The 19,423-nt window shown below is 46.8% G+C and overlaps 1 protein-coding gene across 2 annotated transcripts in view; it reads right to left on the bottom strand.

Moving 5' to 3' along the window:
- The window catches only part of SAMHD1 (SAM and HD domain containing deoxynucleoside triphosphate triphosphohydrolase 1), a 32,645-nt gene extending 15,349 nt beyond the window's left edge, over positions 1–17,296 (bottom strand). For both annotated transcript variants that reach the window (XM_080558476.1, XM_080558477.1), the window contains exons 1-10: positions 16,958–17,296; positions 16,786–16,852; positions 12,408–12,477; positions 10,341–10,501; positions 5,331–5,446; positions 4,627–4,697; positions 3,417–3,572; positions 1,239–1,339; positions 1,024–1,132; positions 358–449 (exon numbers count right to left, since the gene is read on the bottom strand). In XM_080558476.1, the coding sequence (XP_080414602.1) occupies positions 358–449; positions 1,024–1,132; positions 1,239–1,339; positions 3,417–3,572; positions 4,627–4,697; positions 5,331–5,446; positions 10,341–10,501; positions 12,408–12,477; positions 16,786–16,852; positions 16,958–17,261 (1,247 nt within the window). In that variant the 5' untranslated portion in view covers positions 17,262–17,296. The remainder of the gene's footprint in view (positions 1–357; positions 450–1,023; positions 1,133–1,238; positions 1,340–3,416; positions 3,573–4,626; positions 4,698–5,330; positions 5,447–10,340; positions 10,502–12,407; positions 12,478–16,785; positions 16,853–16,957) is intronic.
- Positions 17,297–19,423: the final 2,127 nt, after the last annotated feature.

Below are 19,423 nucleotides of genomic sequence, written 5' to 3'. Positions count from 1 at the left end.
GTTTTTGCCTTTTTGTTGTTGTTGCTTTTTTATTATTATTATTTAATTATTTACAAACTTCTTGACACTCTAAGCACTGTATAAGTATACAGTATAAGGTCTTCTCAGAGCCTTCTCTTCTCTAGGGGCTAAATGACCCCAGCTCTCTCAGCCTGTCTTCCTAGGAGATGTGCTCCAGCCCTCTGATCATCCTTGTGCACCTCCTCTGGACCTACTCTAACAGATCCAGATTTTGGTCATACAGCCCAGTGACTTTCATTGTATGTCACAACTTATGGATTAGTTGAAGATTCCAAATGGATATACAGTTTCAAAAAAATTAAAAGATGTGCAAGAAAAAGAATGTATAATACTTGCATTATTTCAATGATGTTGCCAATCTTATGCTGGTATGCTCGTCGATGCAGGCAATTCCGTGTGTGGAACATATCATACAAATTTCCAACTTCCTGAATCAAAAAAAAAAAAAAAGAAAGAATCTTTTACTTTTCACATTGTCTCAATTGCAAAACTAAAACAATTTTGGAATCAAACGAATTGATGCCTTTCCTTTGCCGCAGAGCAGGATACTTATTTTTCACAATTTATAAATGTTGAAATAGACTCAAGCTATGGAAGAGTAGAGACTTGAGAGTGACCCCAGACAACCCAGACAGAGAAGAGCACTTCTAGCTGCTTCAAAAGCCCCACATTCACATCTTGTTCAGAAGAGCAGAGCAGGACCATGCCCAATTGGCGATTATCTACTCACCCTCAGAAGGACTTGCCATGTGCCCTTCCAGAGGGTAGCCTCATCCCTCCCCTCCTGAGACCGATAAATTCTGCCAGCAGATCCCAGAGCAGCAACTACTTCATCCTCTTGGGCTGCAGAGCATCCATCTGGCAGCCCCCTTCAATGCAGCATGTGGCTATACCACCCTGCCCAAGGCTGGCTTTACCGTGCCTTAGCTGTCTGCAACCTGCTGATACACCTCGCACGTATTTTGCTACTGAGTGCTGTCTCAGCTCACACACACTACTTACCTTGTCACGGGCACAGATATGCTTCTGATTTTCTACTTCACAGACGCGAGTGAATTTAATTAACCGCCTATAATCAAAGTTATTCTGGATTCCTAGGTGATGGCAATCCCTAAAAACATTCCACAGAAAATGCTTAACAATGAGCTCATACTTGTAAATATTGCAGCATTGTTTTAGTAGGAATTTAATAAAAACAGAAACTGTAAGATTTGTACCTTGCAAAATAATCCCATTTGTCAACATCAATGCCATTTTTTTTGTTAGCTACTATCTCATACAGGAAACTCTTCTCCTTTTGTCGACCACGGTAGGGCCACTAATAACACAGGAACCAAGAAGAAAAATCAGAAATAAAAAATTAAATGGTGCGAGCAATGTCAGAATAATTTTTATAAGACTGTGCCAATACATTTTTTCTTGCCTATGGTAAACATCCAACCCCAAACTAATTAAGAACAAAGACAATAAAAGAGCTTTCAAAAGCTATGCTGGGCATTAGAAATCCAGAACAAGGGTGTAAGCAGATGATTTCCCAGAATATCCGGAAGAACAAAAGTCACGTACACTAAAAGTACTTAATTTTCCATTCTACTAAAAGGAAACTGAGCTCTGAAATGCAAAAAACAACACATAACAACAGCGGGGAAGAGGTTGGAATTACTTAACCTTCAGGGGAATTAATTAAACCCACACACATCACCGTCTTGCAGTCTTCTGCAATTTCTGCAATCAGCTATACAACTTTATAGAACATACTTTTAAAACAATTACTTAGATTTTTTAAAATATAATTGTTCAAACTGCCAGCTACTTAAACTCCTAGCCCACAAATGAGGAATGATTCAGCCATGAGGCTAATGGGAAAACAACACCAAAATAATAAAATACAAATTGCACATAAATATTTCCTTGAACATTTAATGATTCTCTAGTTAAATAAAGATTGCCATAAACTGGCCTTGAAATTTGGGAGAGGGGAAGGGAGGGGATTATCTAAGATATATATAAACAGATACACGGTTTTAATTTTAACTGTGTTGCAGATATATTAAAATTGATGTGAATAAGAATGGAAATGTGTAAACAGTGGGAGGAGAGCACTTCAGGCATAAAAATATTCTGTACTGATCACAAAATGCTCTGTTACAGGGACAATGATCAGGAGCGCAGCTCCCAACAGTAAAATTGAGAAATACATTGCTTTTGTCAGGACCAGATGGCCTACTGCAAGGTGACATCATCACAACACAGGTACTCATCAACAGAAGAGCCTGTACTCTGCTAAGACCACGACAACCCAAATGACCTCCAGCAGAAAACTGCAACCTAACACCAGGAGGATGTCCAGGTTGGCACATAACACATTTGACATTCCTTTTCCTGTTATTCTGCTGGAAAGTAGGCATAAAGTCCAAATAAGAAAAAATAGACAATGGGCAAGAACGTGGCCCAAGATCAATGGTAGCAGCAGGCAGCAAGTTTTGTGTTCAGATGACTGCAAATGGGTAAAATCAACTTGCATGGCTGTCCGTATTGCCTTCCTGTTAGATCTCGGACTGAGTTTTTTTATGCCAAGTTCACTATGCTTTGTCATCAGAGCACTCCAGTACACATGGTAGCACTACACGCTAATACAAGAGAAAATAACGGGTAAGTGCTAACATTTATGGGTGATGCTTGGGACAATATGCAAATTTTTATTAGGACCAGATTGTCATGACAGATCTCCCACTGGTGGGCTCTTAATTATGGTAGCAACTGAATGGATAGCCTTGAGGAGATGACAAGAGCTGTAAAATGAAGAGTGATGACTTGATTCTTTTGTAGAGTTACAAAGATGATTAATGATGATCTCTTCTTCCTTGTCAAGAGGCAAGCCATTTCTTCAAGTCTTATCCCTGCCTCTGTATGTGTTACTGCAATAAATCCAAACATTTTGCTACTGTCATCAAAGATAATGAGGCTCTGGCACTCACCATATAATTGGGCTGTGCTTTGCATCACTCACTGCCTCATCTCTGCCAGTTCTCAGTTCTGTTATCCATTATTGGATTGTTAATCTGAACTGTGTTTTCTTTGTATGGCCACTTAAAAACATGACCTCATCACCAGCACCTTCAATGTATCCAGTAAATGCATTTCCTCTAATCTGAAGACTTTGAGGCAAGAACTCTACAGGAAGATGTGAGCACGGAACATAGCAAAACTACCACCTAAAGAAAGAAATAAAATAGCGCTCTTCTCTAGAATCCCTCCTGCAAGGATTCTCATAATTTACTGGGTCTTCACAAAAATATAGAAAATAAATTGTAAAAAAAGCAAAAACTACCTACTCTCTTAGTAAAATGTAAGACATTTGTTGGAATAACCACAGTAGAAATACAGTGACTCACCGATTTCTCAGAAATGTTTTCATCTATAGGCCCTCCTATTTGTTCCTTGATGAAGGTCATATCTTCTTCCAGGACAAGACCATATGACTTCATGACTTCTTCTAGTCTATTGGATGTGATTAAGTGCTCAAACATTTCAACAGAAGCAGTTTCGTGCTGTGAAAAATACCTGAATGTTACATTACAAAGTTCATGCACCTTTCCTGTGGTGACACAGCTTTCTCCTAACCCTGGAAGGGCACCTGAGCATGGGAATGTGAAAGCACAGCACTTGGGTCGTTTTCTGTTCATTTTGTATCTACACAACAGGAAAACACCCTGTCTACAGAGTCCAGAAACAAGCTCTTCCACTGAGAACACTTACTTATACATTTTTAACAAACAGCAGTAACTGTTACAATGTAAAAAAAACAGAAACAAACAAACAAAAACACTAACCAAGTCTGCAGTGCAGTAAAATTAACAAGTTTACTCAGCTGATTTTCCTAGTATTTAATAGCTGACAAAAGCCTGAAAGGACTGTGTTACATTTTGTTAAGAGAAAACAACCCTTGTTTTCAAAGTTTCAGCTCAAAGTTTCAGAAAGATTATGTTCTAAACACTGTATAAAATATCCTGGCTTTGAACCAACATCTTAAACTGAAAAGGAACCTCCCAGTTGTTTCACATCTGTAAAATACGTGCTGGAGAAAGCTAGCACTACATGTTTTAAGGTATGACGCAGGCTTCAAATGATCAGTGAAGCACTAATGAGTTCTGCCTCTTTAGTACCTCACCACAGGAAATGACAAGACCCAGACATTTCTTTTTCCACAGTGTCACCCAGTGAGAGGTGGTGGAGGAGATGCTTGCACAAACCCATCTCAAGACATTACAGAGCAGCTCAAAAGAGCATTTTCACCTTCAGGGAGGAGATGCTGGTGACAAACGTCACCAGCCCCCGCTTACTTATCACACCTTTATTTCACTAGTAAGGCTGTATCCATTCACAGTCACACTAACAGGGCAGAAATTCCGCAAACAAACAAAGGAACAAGAAGATCATTACAAGACCATGAAACAATTTTCTATTTTTCAGTTATACCATGAAAATGATGCAGTAAGATGATGGTCACTGTATGCTCACAAACATTGGCAATCTTTAAAGATGAATTATCTTCCCTTTAAGAATGTGAGTTTTCTCTTTTTACTTTAGTATTGAAATGCCTACCTTCCACTTCAAACCTTCACGAGCGAGTGGAATAAATCTTCCATCAAACATGTGTGAAAACGGTCCGTGACCTTAGATATAAAGATTACACAGGTTTAATCTGAGACATGGTTGTCAATAAAAGTATCTTGAGCAAGCTGAGTATCTGCATTCTCTTGTATTTGATTTGATCTTGACATCATCTATGAAGAAAATTCAACTACAGCAAGTACACCTCACTAACACATCACCTTAAGTACTACTGCACTTAACATAGATGAGACCAACATTACTGAGACCACAGGAAAGTATTGCAGTAACACTGAGTACGTTAATTGCTCTGTACCAGCTCTGAAGAAAATAAACAGCGTTATAAATGAATAACAAATTTTGAAAGGGCCACTAATTTTCTCTCCGAGATGTTACTGGAGGTTTTGAGAGACTTGAGGACATCATGGAAGGAAGCACTTGACCACTGAGGAAGAACTGTAAAACACTGTATGAAAACAACACAAAAAACTGGCTAAGAGTGGCTACATATTCACCAAGTGGATTTGCCTCTACAGAGGTACTCTGAACCAAACAGGAACAGATTAATCCTGTCTTGGAAGATGGTCATGAACTGAGGAGCCTGAAACAGCTCTCATGTTCGGTCCTCACAGCCAACTCTTCCTTCAGGTTAGCTTTCAAAGAGAAACAAGCCAGCTCAACTGTTGCTCGCTCACCCAAATCATGACAAAGACCCGCAATTTCTACACAGAGGATGTCTCGTTGGGTTATATCCAGTTCTGGTTGTCTCTCCTTCAGTGCACGAACCAGGCATCCTGCTAGGTACCCCACCCTGTCGCAGGACAAAAATAAATATATAAATAAAAGGAAGTGAATATAATAGCATTTTAGCTTGAACAGGAAAAGAGCAGTTCACCTATTCTATTTCGCTACTTTAAGACACAGACTTGCCTGAAACATAGCACACAACACGTAATGAAAACCTGACCTGGAAGATGATCACAGAAACATTTTTTTTCCTGTAGTAGAGCTTTAGCCATCAGTAACGCATCTGAATGCAAAAAAAGCAAGAGATAACATGCCCAAAACATGGAAGGAACAGTATCTTAACATGGTACTCTGACAGGTCTAAGCAGATCCTGCATCTTCTTTCCCATAAACGCATGAGTTAAAATCAGCCTTCTGTTTCGCTTCCAGTTTAAACTTCCTCAGCATTCTCCCCTTAATTAAAGCAAAGCTTCAGGTATTTCCAACCTTGCAGACATTTGCTTTGTTATAGTCATTATGGCCTCAAAACCCACAGGAAAACACACTCCCCTAGCAGATTGAGCTAGTCTACACAGAATCACAGCATTGTAGGGGCTGGAAGGGACCTAGGGAGATCATCAACTCCAACCCCACCCTGCCAAAGCAGGTTCCCTAGAGCAGGCTGCCCAGGTAGGCATCCAGACGGGTCTTGAATATCTCCAGAGAAGGAGACCCCACAACCTCCCTGGGCAGCCTGTCCCAGTGCTCTGTCACCCTCACTGTGAAGTTTTTTCGCATGTTGTTGTGGAACTTCCTGTGATCCATTTTATGGCCATTGCCACTTGTCCTGTCCCCACAAACCACTGAAAAGAGGTTGGCCAAATCCCTCTGTCTCCCACACCTCAGGTATTTATAAACATCGATAAGATCCCCCCTCAGTCTTCTCTTCTCCAGCCTAAACAGACCCAGGTCTCTCAGCCTTTCCTTATAGGGAAGATGCTCCAGGCCCCGTATCATCTTTGTGGCCCTCCGCTGGACTCTTTCCAGGAGATCCCTGTCTTTTTTGTAGCAGGGAGCCCAGAACTGGACACAGTACTCCAGGTGAGGCCTGACCAGGGCAGAGTAGAGGGGGAGGATCACCTCCCTTGACCTGCTGGCCACGCTCCTTTTAATGCACGCCAGGATCCCATTGGCCTTCTTGGCCACCAGGGCACACTGCTGGCTCACGGCCAACCTGTCGCCCATCAGGACCCCCAGGTCCTTCTCCGCAGAGCTCCTCTCCAGCAGGTCATCCCTCAGCCTGTACTGATATACACGGTTGTTCCTTCCCAGGTGCAGGACTCTACCCGTGCTCTTTTAAACCTCATTTGGTTTCTTCCTGCCCAGCTCTCCAGCCTGTCCAGGTCTCGCTGAACGGCAGCACAGCCTTCTGGTGTATCGGCCACTCCTCCCAGCTTTGTGTCATCGGCATACTTGCTGAGGGCAGACACTATTCCCTCATCAAGGTTGTCGATGAAGATGTTGAACAAGTCCAGACCCAGTACCGACCCCTGGGGAACACCGCTAGTCACAAGTCTCCAGCCAGACTCTGTGCCGCCGATCACCACCCTCTGAGCTCGGCCAGTCAGCCGGTTCTCAACCCACTCCTTACTGTCCACTCCTCTATCCCACACTTTCTCAGCTTTGCTAGCAGGATGTCATGGGAGACAGTATCAAAAGCCTTGATGAAGTCAAGGTAGATGACATCCACTGCTCTCCCCCCATCTACCCAGCTGGTGATGCCGTCATAGAAGGCAATGAGGTTGGTCGAGCAGGATTTCCCCTTGGTGAATCCATGCTGACTACTCCTCATAACGTTCTTCTCCTCCAATTGCTTGAAGATGGCCTCCAGAACAAGCTGTTCCCTTTCCAGGGACAGAGGTGAGACTGACTGGTCTGTAGTTTCCCGGATCCTCCTTCTTGCCCTTTTTGGAGACCGGAGTGACATTGGCTATCCTCCAGTCTTCAGGCACCTCTCCTGTTCTCCAAGACCTTTTAAAGATGATAGAGAGCAGTTCGGCAATCACCTCTGACAGCTCCCTCAGCACACAAGTAAGTAGTCTTACTCCTTTATTTGACAGGAGGCTACATCAGATGCCTCAGTAGGTGCAGTAGTAGTATTTCATAATGTATGTATATATATATATAGTATGGTAATATTTCATAACGGACAGCCATGGAATAACTTCACTGTGTGAGCTCATTACATTATTGCCAGTGTGTTTCCTGAAGCACCTCAGCTTACGCCTCATCCTTTTACTTTATGTCAGTGCAAAAGCAAAGGTCCATAACAGTCACAAAGGCATTTTGTTCTTCTTTTTTTTTCCTATTTTAACAATAGTTTATGACAATTATTTCACTCCCTTTTATTCATTTAATTTCAGTGAATAGGCCCTCTGTTCTCACAATATGAAAACAGCAGGAATGAATGTAAGACAAGCAGTCCTGTAAAGTGTCCATGAGCTCTACCCCAGCTTCCTTTTCTACTCGCCTCAACAGTTCCAAGAGTTCCACTTGCTGAACATCTTAAAGCAAGAAAAAGTTTTATGACAGAAGGTAATATCTGAGCTGTATTAGCTCAATGTCTGTAAGTCCATGGGGCCTCAGAGATTCACTCTAGAGTACTGAGGGAGTTATTAGATATATGAGGATATTAGAGTTGGACCCCTCTCAGCAATTTACCAAAGGTCATGGGAGTCTGGGGGCGTCCCTGCTGACTGGAAGCTGGCTGACATTATACCCAACGACAAGAAGGGCAGGAGGGAAGACCCAGAAAGCAACAGATCTGTCAGTCTAACCTCAGTCCCTGGGAAAGTTGTGGAGAAGATTGTCCTGGGGGATACTGAAAAGCACTTAGAGAACAAAGCTGTTCTTTAAACAATAGCTGTGACAAATGGTTTTACACTATGCTGGGTGATGAACTGTCTTGATGGTAGAGCTCACAGGGCCCTAGTGAACGGGGCTGCATCTGGCTGGGGGCCGATCACCAGCGGCGTTCCCCAGGGCTCATTTCTAGGGCCAGGCCTGTTCAACATCTTTATCAGCGATCTGCCGGCAGGAGTGGGACGATCCTCAGCGAGTCTGCTGATGGCACTGAACTGGGAGGTGCTGCTGACTCCCTGCAGAGGGACCTGGAGAGATGGGAGCATGGGGCAGTCAACAAAGGGAAAGGCCGGGTGCTGCCCCTGGGACGGAGCAGTGCCGGACACGGGCACAGCCTGGGAGACGCGTGGCTGGAGAGCAGCTCAGCTGGATGGGGCCTGGGGGTGCTGGGGACAGCAGCTCAGCACGAGCCAGCAGCGAGCCCTGGCAGCCAAGGGGGGAAAAAAAATATGCATTTTGGGGTGCATTAAACACAGCCCAGCCAGCCGGTCAAATGAGGCGATTGTCCCTCTGTTTTCTGTTGGTGGGGCCTTGCCTGGAATACTGTGTGCAGTTCTGGGCCCCACAGTATGAAACAGATGTTAAGGTCCTTGAGAGAGGAGGGCAACAAAGCTGGAAAAGGGGCTGGAAGGCCTGTCCTGTGAGGAGAGGCTGAGGGCACCTGGGTGGTCCAGTCTGGAGGAAAGGAGGCCAAGAGGCGACCTCGCTGCTCTCTGCGGCTTCCCCAGGAGGTGCCGGTCTCTGCCCCCTGGGACCGATGGCAGGATGTGTGGGAAGGGCACAAAGCTGTGCCAGGGGAGGGTCAGACCGGGCATCGGGAAAATATTCTGGACTGTGAGGGTGGCCGAAGGTTGGAAGAGGCTTTCTAGCAAGGTGGTTGATGCCCCACGCCTGTCAGTGTTCAAGAGGCATTTGGGCGATGCAGTTGTTACTGTGCTTTAGCTTTTGGGTAGCCCTGAAGAGGTCGGAGAGTTGGACTAGATGATCTTTGAAGGTCCCTTCCAACCGAGCTGTTGTATTCTATCTTTTATTAGACAAAATTTTGCTGTTTTTTTATTTTTGTTCTTACTGTGCCAGTAAGTACACAAAGCCCCCTCTCTTCTATTTTAACCCTATAGAAGTCTTCAAAACCATATACAAGTTGAGAATAACTGTCCTAAGTTTATCTGTATGGATTAATTGAACCGTTTGAAAGAAAAGGTTGTTGCTACATCTGGAGTTTTCAGGTTTCTGGTTTGTATGCTTTGTTAATATTCCTTGTGTTTTTTCTCTTCAGACACATCAGATACAGTCAATTCAATTCCGCCTTACTGATGTGATCCTTTTGCAATAGTCATTTACATCTTGTTAGCATCATGGGGGGCAGTGGCCAGACTTCAGTACTACAAATGCAAGTTTAGGCTGGCCAGATCACCTGAATAAAAACATTGATTAAGTTTAATTTCTTTGCGCCTTGGGATATACCTTCAAAACAAGCTTAAACTTTTCATTAATTGGCATTCTTGTGGAGCGCGAATGATTTAGCAACACCCTGGAAATCCTCACGTCCATGACCTGTTTCTCTTTAACTTATATTACTGCTAACAGCCTGACAATTTGGCATCGATTGCATGAAGCACACTTAACTACAAATGCAAACGTTACAACTAAAGCCCATTTTATCTGTTCTGGGAAATCTAAGAGGATTGCATCTGTCTGACAGGTCATTTATAGCAGCCTCAGTACTCTTCCCAGGCTTATGCTTTTAAACTCAATTTTCAGCTGGGGAGAACATACAGCACTCACAGTCTCTAATTAGCATTACCAGAAGGAAAAGAAAGGCAGAAAGCATTGATCCATATTGGGAATTTCTTTACCACTCTTTAGTAAATGAAGTCCAAGAGAACAGCCTATAATCACGAAGGATAAACAGACAGATTCATGTGACAGAAAATGCCACCACAACAGTCTTCATAAACCCTCAAAGGTAAATAATGTACCTTGGCTGGCACTCCACACCAGTGGAACCAATCTCAGGGAAATACAAGAGAGATGCATACAAGACTATGTTACCTTACCCTAAAGAGTGTTCAAAGCGGTTGTGAGAGGCTCCTGGAAAAACAAAGTAAGTGCCACCCAGCTGCTTAATGTATCGCAGGCGCTGAAACTGAGGTGTGTCAATGATGCGAACAAGAAGAGGGTGCATTTCAATATGCCCGTGAACTGGATCGTTAAAAACCTACAAAAGCCAAACAACAATGCAATCAACATTTAAAATATGACTTTGAAAACAAACAGGCACAAAGGTAAAGGGTATCTAGTAGGGTCAGGTATTTGGTGGGAGAGGTGGTATTGGTGATTACTTGATTTCACCTTTAAAAGGGGCATATCCTGTCTATCCTATATAAAGATTTATCCTGGAGAGCTACTTAGGCATGACATCAGAAAAGACAAAGCTGTGCATTTCAGGTGGCGAGGGAATTCCAGACAAAAATCTCTAAAAGTGTTACTTGCATTTGTTTAATTTCAATACTTAACACTTGAGAAAACCACTGTCTAGCTACATCTGCTATTCCACTTAAAGGAAGGTACTGCAATACGTGTCTGGGATCATAGAATGGTTTGGGTTGGAAGGGACCTTAAAGATCACCCAGTTCTAAGCCCCTGCCATGGGCAGGGACACCTCCCACCAGACCAGGCTACCCAAAGCCCCATCCAGCATAGCCTTGAACACGACCAGGGATAGGGCATCCACAGCTTCTCTGGGCAACCTGTGCCAGTGCCTCACCACCTTCTGAGTGAAGAATTTCTTCCTTACATCTATTCTAAACCTGCACACTTTTAGTTTAAAGCCATTACCCCTGGTCCTACCACTACATTCCCTGACAAAGAGTCCCTCACCAGCTTTCCTGTAGCCCCTTTAGGTACCGTAGGGCTGCTATAAGGTCTCCCTGGACCTTTCTCTACTCCAGGCAGAACAGCCCCAGCTCTCTCAGCCTTCATAGAAGAGGTGCTCCAACCCTCTGATCATTCTCACGGCCCTCCGCTGGATTCACTTCAACAGGTCCATGTCCTTCTTGTGCTGGGGACCCCAGAGCTGAACACAGGGCTCCAGGTGGGGTCTCAAGAGAGCAGAGCAGAGGGGGAGAATCCCCTCCCTACACCCTGCTGGCCACACTGCTTTTGATGCAGCCCAGGATACAGATGGCTTTCTGGGCTGCAAACTCACATTTGCCGGCTCGTGTTGAGCTTCTCATCAACCAACACCCTCAAGTCCTTCTCCTCAGGGCTGCTCTCAATACCCAATAAGAAGTGTCTGGCTTGACAATGCTTGTTGTTTTTTTTTGTTGTTGTTGTTTTTGTTTTTTTAAACAAGTGAGATTTTGCAGGGTGGAAATTATGATTCTAGTCTTTCTCATAAAAGAAAACACAAAACCCAAGACAAAATCTGAAGTACTCCCTGATTACCTCTAGGTTTGCATTATCTGAACAATGACTCAATGACTTCTACAATAACAAACACATAGAATTAATCCTTGCATCAGAAGAGAACATAAAGCCATTTCATGATACACTTATCTCAGTAAAATACTGAGGCAAATAAGTTTTTTCCTGTGTTCTCTCTACTCCTGTTGCCAAACTGGCAGTGCTGCAGTCAGATGCACAGACAACAGAGGGATGCGTGCTCATGGGCTGCCCTGGCCTGGGTTAAACTAACACACCACTGTGAGAAACTGTCGGACACCACAAGCAGTGGAAGTAAACAGAAGTCTGTTAACACAGACCTGAGGCTAAACTAACAAAAACCGAGAAGGGGACACTCCACAAGACAGAAGACGTGAAAGGAGAGCTTCTCACATTTCAAACAGCAGCTCATTTGCTCATCCAATCTCCCACAACCACCAGGTGCCCACATCAAGCTCTTAGCTGCTGATTATAACAATTTTTCTGGTTAACATGGTTTTTGAAAGAACATTGACTATCGAGAAGAAGGGCTTGGAGCATGCTGCTCTGCAAAGGAAAAGCACCACTGCAGTGCTGGCTGGCAGGACAGAACCAACAGGAGGGGAAGTGGAAAGACACAGTTCGCTGCTAGTGCCAGCAAGGCGCTGGAAGCAGAGTCCCCCAGGCAGCACCACTGTTACCTTCATTACATCCACTGTCTGTCTCAGTTTGTTCAGGCAGGCAAGCACCTTCAATCTCTCAGCTGGGAGGCTAGAAATAAAAGAATAACAGACTATTTGAGAGCAAAGTTTGCTAGGTATTTTCCTTGACAGTATATATGGAATTACTTGTGTGAGTTCATATTACTCTGATGTACATTAACTCTTTTATGGAAATACATATTTTTGTGGCTTTTTCAGAAAAATACTGAAAGCATTTATCCTTCTAAAGTCAAAGAGACAAGGAAGAGAATAAATACCACAGAAGTTGTCTGTGAAGCAGTATAAGTGTACTGAACCACTGAAGCATAGAAGATGCAATTTTGCTAAGAACCAATTCTTATAGTTCATAAAGATATTTTGCTGTTATTTTTAATAAACCATTAAAGGTCTCCTTCAAGATATATGCATAAACCTTCAATAGAGCACTCTGCTGAAGTCACAGAAGACTTAGAACACAGGCAAGACAAGTCCTGAGGAAGAGATAATGCACTTCATTACACCCGCTTCTGTTAACTCTGTCTGCAAGTTAAGTCCTTGAGCAAACTGGTTTCAGCCTCAGTACAAGAGCAAACACTTTACCACTATAAAACACAGTTTGTTACCTTTTGCACTCTTCAGCAATTAACCATTCTGAGTCCAGCTTTACATCAGTCTTTGAAGTTAAAGTTTAACAGAAATTAATACCATAAAATGCCAACTATTAACAAAAACAAATACAGCCAGAGTTACTGAATATTTTCATCTCAATCATTTAATAATTCACAGTCCATAAAAATATTAAATGCATATGATGCCTGAGCTCCTGGTGAGTTTTTTTGTTTGTTTTAACCTGTTTATATCCCTGTCCCCAGCAGAGGAGTTCTTGGCTGCAGCCTGTGCTGCTGTCACTTGCAAGCCTTCATCTGCTTCTGCTCGCGAGCAAGATAGAAAGCACTGGCAGTGACGCTCAGACCAGCATGTTACTTCACACCTCGAGCAGCTCAACCTGTAGGAATGGTCACAAACTCTCAGATAATTACAGGGGAGTTCCTGAACGAGGCCACTATTTACAGGGCAAAAGAAAACAGCTAAAACTGAAGACAAGAGGAGGACCACCTGCACATGCCTGTCCTTCTCTGCTATGATAAGATGAAGAACTTGGGCATGGTGGAAGAGCAGAGGAACTCTTCTGCAGCCACCAAAACTGAAGCTTGCACATATCTATCTTCATGCTCCCAGGAAACGCAATTGCAACAGCTCTTTGAGGTCTGTCCAGAAAACGGGACCAAGGACATTCAACTGCTGTCTGTAAGAAACACATAACCTTTGCAACTACGCGTCTGGCTAACTTGGACAGGATGAACGCTTGGGGTGATAACCAAACACCACCCTCAAAAACAGTTCAGGACGGTTCAGATTTTAAACACCAAACCTGATGTAAAAAGATGACCCCCCACTTTACTAAATACAGCTGAGGGGTCTTTGGGGGATATCACTTAAAAGCATGCTAGTAACGCTGATCAAATGTCACAATCATGTTTTTGAAAGAGCCATAATGCAGCAGGAGGTACACTGACACCATCATACAGCCGTGCCATCAGATAACAACTGCTCAACAGGACATTTTGGGTCACACAAAGTACATGAACATAGTCACATTTACGGGAAGGTGAGGCAATACAAAGCAGTATTGAGCATTAAGCAAGGGACAGACAGCACGTCTCCTCCCAGTGCTGAGTACGTGGCACAGCCTGTTGGTTGGAAGCACCTGACTGTTCTTTTAAATGCCACAGAAATTCAGAAGCAAGGAGAATATTCACTGGAAAATTATCAGGTACGTACGGGGGATGGCACATGGGCATTTACCCACTACTACTTGAGAAGTGACTGCAGCTACAGAAGGAGCAAAGGACACATCCGTGCTATTTACACTGTAGTTTGTTATACAACTACCTGTGCAAATGTTGTCCACGAAGAGCATAGCCAGATGTGCTTTTTTTTTTTTTTTTCCCCTCCAGAAACTCACCTCTAGCAGGGCTGTATTACACAATGCTAACACAGCTCTCTACACTGCAGGACACATTTGACAGAGGTGCCCCCCACCAGACTGGTGCTGCAGATGGATGCTACAGAGGCAGGAAAGTCCATGCCTGACCTACCTACCAGTCGCTGGCTCCTGCCTCCATGAATGCTGACCCCACTTTGGGGCTTGGTCTTGCGAAGACAAAGCATATTGCCAGTATGGTCACGGTGAGCATAAAATCACAAAGAGCTCTTTAGTGATCTTCAGAGAAAGAACAACAGCAAGGAGTTGTTTACATTGTGCCTATAATATAGGACTGTCTCAACCAGAAGATTACAAACAAATCATATTTTAATACAGTTTTCTCAGGGTGTGGCTGATGTAATTCTTCAAACTGCCCTTAAAGCAGCTGTCTTTGAAAGGGTGAAGACTGCCATTTCCTCATTCATTCCCCTCTACCCTTTCCTGCTTCACCCATGCCCTCCCTTGCACCACAGACAAGGAAGAAAAAACCCATAGCCCCTCTACTGCACCCATTAGGAACTTAACTATTCCAGAGATGTCAACCAGACAGCCTCACTCACCACCTATGTTTAATGTGCACCACACCTCATTCTGCACGGAACATCCACTTCTAGGAGCAGGAGAACGCGTAGACAACCCCTAGCTCAGCCTCCAGGCCCCTGCTGTCCCAACTTCTCCTCTCTGTATGTCTGAGAATGACAGGGAACTATACTATAAGTGTGCAGTCATTACTGGTCTGACACAGAGAAATTATTAAAGTTATCGGAGGACATGGCATGCAATGGAAAAAAGCACAGGAAAGATCACTCTTCATTGAAAAGCCAAGCAGAAGTTATTAAAAAAAAAAAAAGCAAACAGCTCTAGCAATTTCTCATCCAACTGGCAATATTTTCAGCTCAACAGAATCAAGATGTCAGGCTGCACGGAAGTAAACACCTTACAGTACAAAACTTGCCAACACATCATTCCATACACCCCATCCAGTTTCTGCACCGACTGGGAGCTATTCATGAACGTTTGGCTCCACACCGTTACGCTGGGTACACACTGCACCAACAGGACTCGACCTACACGCTTCCGAGAAGCCTTGGAGCAGCCTCTGTCTGTCCTGTACGTACAGGCACCCAGTATGGGCACTTGATGCTCAAACAGGCACCGAGGTACTAAAAGCAGCCAGCCTCCCAGTGGTGTATAAACAGAAACCACTCTCTGCTTGTTCTTTCCGCTACACAAATGCCTTTGGCAACAGAAACTAAGAAAGCCTCTAGCCACCTTCCTTGCGATTCCACACCATTCCTACCTGCACGCTTAAAGTTAAAACCGTTCTCACAAAACCCAAAACCATCTTAATATTGACTCCTGCCAACATCTTACCTCCTCCAAAGCACGACCCTTCTGCCTTGTCACCTTGAGCCACACGGGCTCTCCTTTCCCCGCCAGCGGACACACCCAGACACTCCCTCTCCGAGCGCACCCTTCTCAAGCTGACAGCGCTCTTCTCCAGCCAAATCTCCAGACATCGTAGAGATGGGGCCCTTCATCCTCAGCACACTGTTAGCTCTGGCAACCTTACCTCCAAGCAACCAACCCACACGCCAACACGCTCAAAGTCCTCCAGACGCAAGCACAGCCCTGCACTTGTGCACACCTGCCAAATAACCACACAGGGAACTGCCTTGGTACCGCTAACCACAACAATAGAAAATAACGTGAGAGGAGCAGAGGATTCGGAGATACGTGGAGGAGGAAGACCCCAGGGCGCAGCTAGGCCCCTCAGACACGTCGGACCTTTATTTTCCCTTCTGTTTCCGGAGAGCAAGAAAGCACATTTACCACCTGACCGAGGACCAGGGTCGCAGGAGCTGCCGCTCCCCTCGCTGCTGAGGGCAGTGCCGGCGGTGCTGAAGCCGGCGCCCCGCTGCCCCGGGCTCCCCGCCGGAGGCAAGGCTCCCCCTCAGGCCCCTGCCCCGCGGGGGCACGCCGCTGCCTCCTTCTTCTTAACAGCCCAGCCTAGGGTAGCGAGCGCAGCAAAGATTACAGCCCGAGCAACCGCCGCGGGGTCAGAATGTGAGCGCCCAGGCTCTGCCCGCGGGGACGGGGGGCGCCCCGGCAGCCGGGTGCCCCCTCGGAGCCCTGCGCCAGCGCCGCTCCCGGGCTCGGCGCGGCGATCGCTCGCTGCCGAGGGGAAAACCCTCAGGAAAAGCCGGGCGCTCGCGGCGCGCGTCCCGCTCAGGCTTCAAGGGCCGCTTCGGGAACCCCCACGGAGCTTCGCCGGGGGCGTCCGGCTTCCCGCGGCCACGGCCCCCCCCGCCCGCCCCGCGCCCCTCTCACCAGACGCGCGTGACCTCCAGGGCGCAGGCGGGCAGGTCCAGCAGCATGGCCCCGGTGACGCCGCTCTCTGCGGGGACAAGCACGCGGTGAGCGCTGCGGGGAGCGCTGCGGGGAGCGCCGCCGCCGCCCCCTTCCTTCCTTCCCCCCCCCGTCCCGGCCCGGCCGCCGTTACCTCGGAAGCGACGCAGCAGGCTGGGCTCGCCCACGCCGCTGCGCGAGAGGTGCTGGCAGAGCCGCTCCGTGTCCCACAGCCGCGGGTCGCCGTCGGCGGCGGCGCCGCCGCCGGGCCCCTCGGCCGAGCCCTGGAGCCGCGCGCGCTTGGCGGGGGCCTCGGCCCAGCCCGCCGCCGGGCTGCCCATCGCGCCGCCGCCGCCGCCACGCAGGCGCAGCGCCCGCTCCGCTCCGCGCCCGCCGCCCCGCGCTCCGCGGGGGCACGGACGCCGCCGTGACGTCAGCGCGGCGCGGCCCCCGGCCATGCGGCCCCCCCCCAACCCGCCGCCGGCCGCCTCCACGCGCGCGAGCGGGAAGCGCTGCGTGGCGCCCGCCGCTGCCCCCGCCCCGCCCCGCCCCGCCCAGAGGGGCCCCCCCGCAGGGAGCCCCCCCCCGCATCCCGCACCCAGCCGGGGCCGGGCCCGGGGGCCTCGGGAGGCCGCGGCGCCGGGGCAGAGCGCCCCTGCCGCCCCCTCCGCTGAAGCTGCCCCTCAGCGCGGGCACCGGTGCGCTGCTCCGGCCCGGTCCCGGCACCCTGGGGTGCTGCTGAGGTGTGCGGCAGCCTCTGCCCCGGTGCCGGGCTGGATCGGGGAGCACCCAGCAAGGCCAAGCGCACGGCAGCCCCTTACTGCCCAGGCCGTCTGTCCAGCATCCGACGCAGGGGGCTGCTGTCCGGAAGGAGCCGCCTTCCACATCAAGCTTCGATCGAGCCAGTGCATCCGTGGGGCGTGCAGAGCTGCCCCACAAGGGCAGGTTACTGTGAGGAACTGGGACAGAAATACCCGCAATCCAGCACCAACACCAGATGGTTCATTGTCCCAAACCCAGACCTCCGCAAAGATGCTCCCAAAAGACATGGCACCTTAACACAAATGGTTATTCCTAAAAACAGTGCTTCTGAAGATGCCCGAATCCAGTGATCTACCCTTTCTAATCTCAAACCACGAGCTTTTTCGCTGTGTTTTCCCCCCCTGTGCTGCTGAGGTGGGCACCAAGCATCTAGCCCCCATCAAACCACCAGAACGCGCTTCTGGGAGTTGCTATGTTTTCATCACATTGCAGTTCAGACACATAGCAAAATGAACAACCAAAAAACTTAATAGCAAAAAAACCTTTCTGTGCTTCCTGCAAAGTCTTAGAGCTTACGTCATACTATAGCGATTTGCTTTTGTAAGCGAGTGTTGTTTTCTCACTTTCTAGTTCTTGTCAGGAAAGTGCACTTAGTGCTCAGCCTGTTTTTCATTTGCCTGTGTCTTTCCACCCCCTCTGGGGCTTTCTGAGATTTCCATCAGCAAATAGCCCTCACCGTCCCAAAGGAACCAGCCTGGCTGAGGGCAGGGCCCACTTACTGAGAGCAAATATGCCTCTTCTCAGAAAGAACATTAGCAGACAAGAACGAGCTAGATCCGTTAAGGAACGTGACCACATGAAGTAGTCTCACACCTTTTGACAAAGCACACGTTAGAAAACAGGGTAAAGAGCGATTAGTTCTGTGTAGAGTCTTATTTTTTTTTTACTTTACAGGTTTCTACTAGCACGTTCCTGGTTTTGGTGGGCTCCATGAAGCAGTGCTACAAACACTCAAGCTTGTCTGCCTGCAGGTAGGACCATCGAAGACTTGCTAAGTCCACAGCAAAGCAGTCATGACCTGGAGCCTGTTCTTTCCACCTCATCTGCTTGATCCCTGTATTTACATGTTAACTAGCTGATGTTCCTGTGACTGAACTCTAGCAAAGCTGTTTTTGTTACTGGGAATCATGACAACAAAAGGCAGAGGATATTTGCAATCAGTACCTGATTTGGGGAGCAGTGCTGTGGGGTGTACGGGGTGAATTGGGCACCCTAAAACCAAAGCTTCCCTGTTACTCCCGTGTATTAACCTTCAAGGCGAGGCACAGCGCGGGGCCCCGTGCTCATTAGCCCTGCCAAAGTCTCTAGCTCATGTTCAGCAGGGCAGAATGGCTGGGAACCACATGTGTAATCCATCTCTGCAACTCACCTGCCTTCTGATATTCTTTTGGTCACTCAAAGCGGTCAAAAAAATGTAATGCATTTGGTATTTAGATGACTTGTCAAAGCAACATCTTCATGTTCTTCTGTTTATCAAGAACTGCTGCTTACGTGATTTAGATTACAATAAGCTTACTTTCTTTGTCCTGGAGACAGATTTAAACATGCTCAGCTTCTTTGTTCTGCAATCACAACACACACTCACTGTTCCTTCTGTGAGTCTTTTTGTGTTTCCAGCTCTTAGTTCCTCAAATGTCAAATAACCAAAACATCCTGCATGAATTACAGGACTGGAACACAAGAAGAATGTTTCCTAGCAGGAAACTAAACTGAACTTCAGTTTCAATTCCCCACAGCGCTTAATCACACTACTTATTTTCGCAACGCCACATCTTAGCATGCTGGAGATGTGGCAACC

The sequence above is a fragment of the Anser brachyrhynchus genome (genome assembly GCF_964034855.1).
Source record: "Anser brachyrhynchus genome assembly, chromosome: 16".
NCBI lineage: Eukaryota > Metazoa > Chordata > Aves > Anseriformes > Anatidae > Anser > Anser brachyrhynchus.
This window is presented reverse-complemented; position numbering and strand designations above follow the sequence as displayed.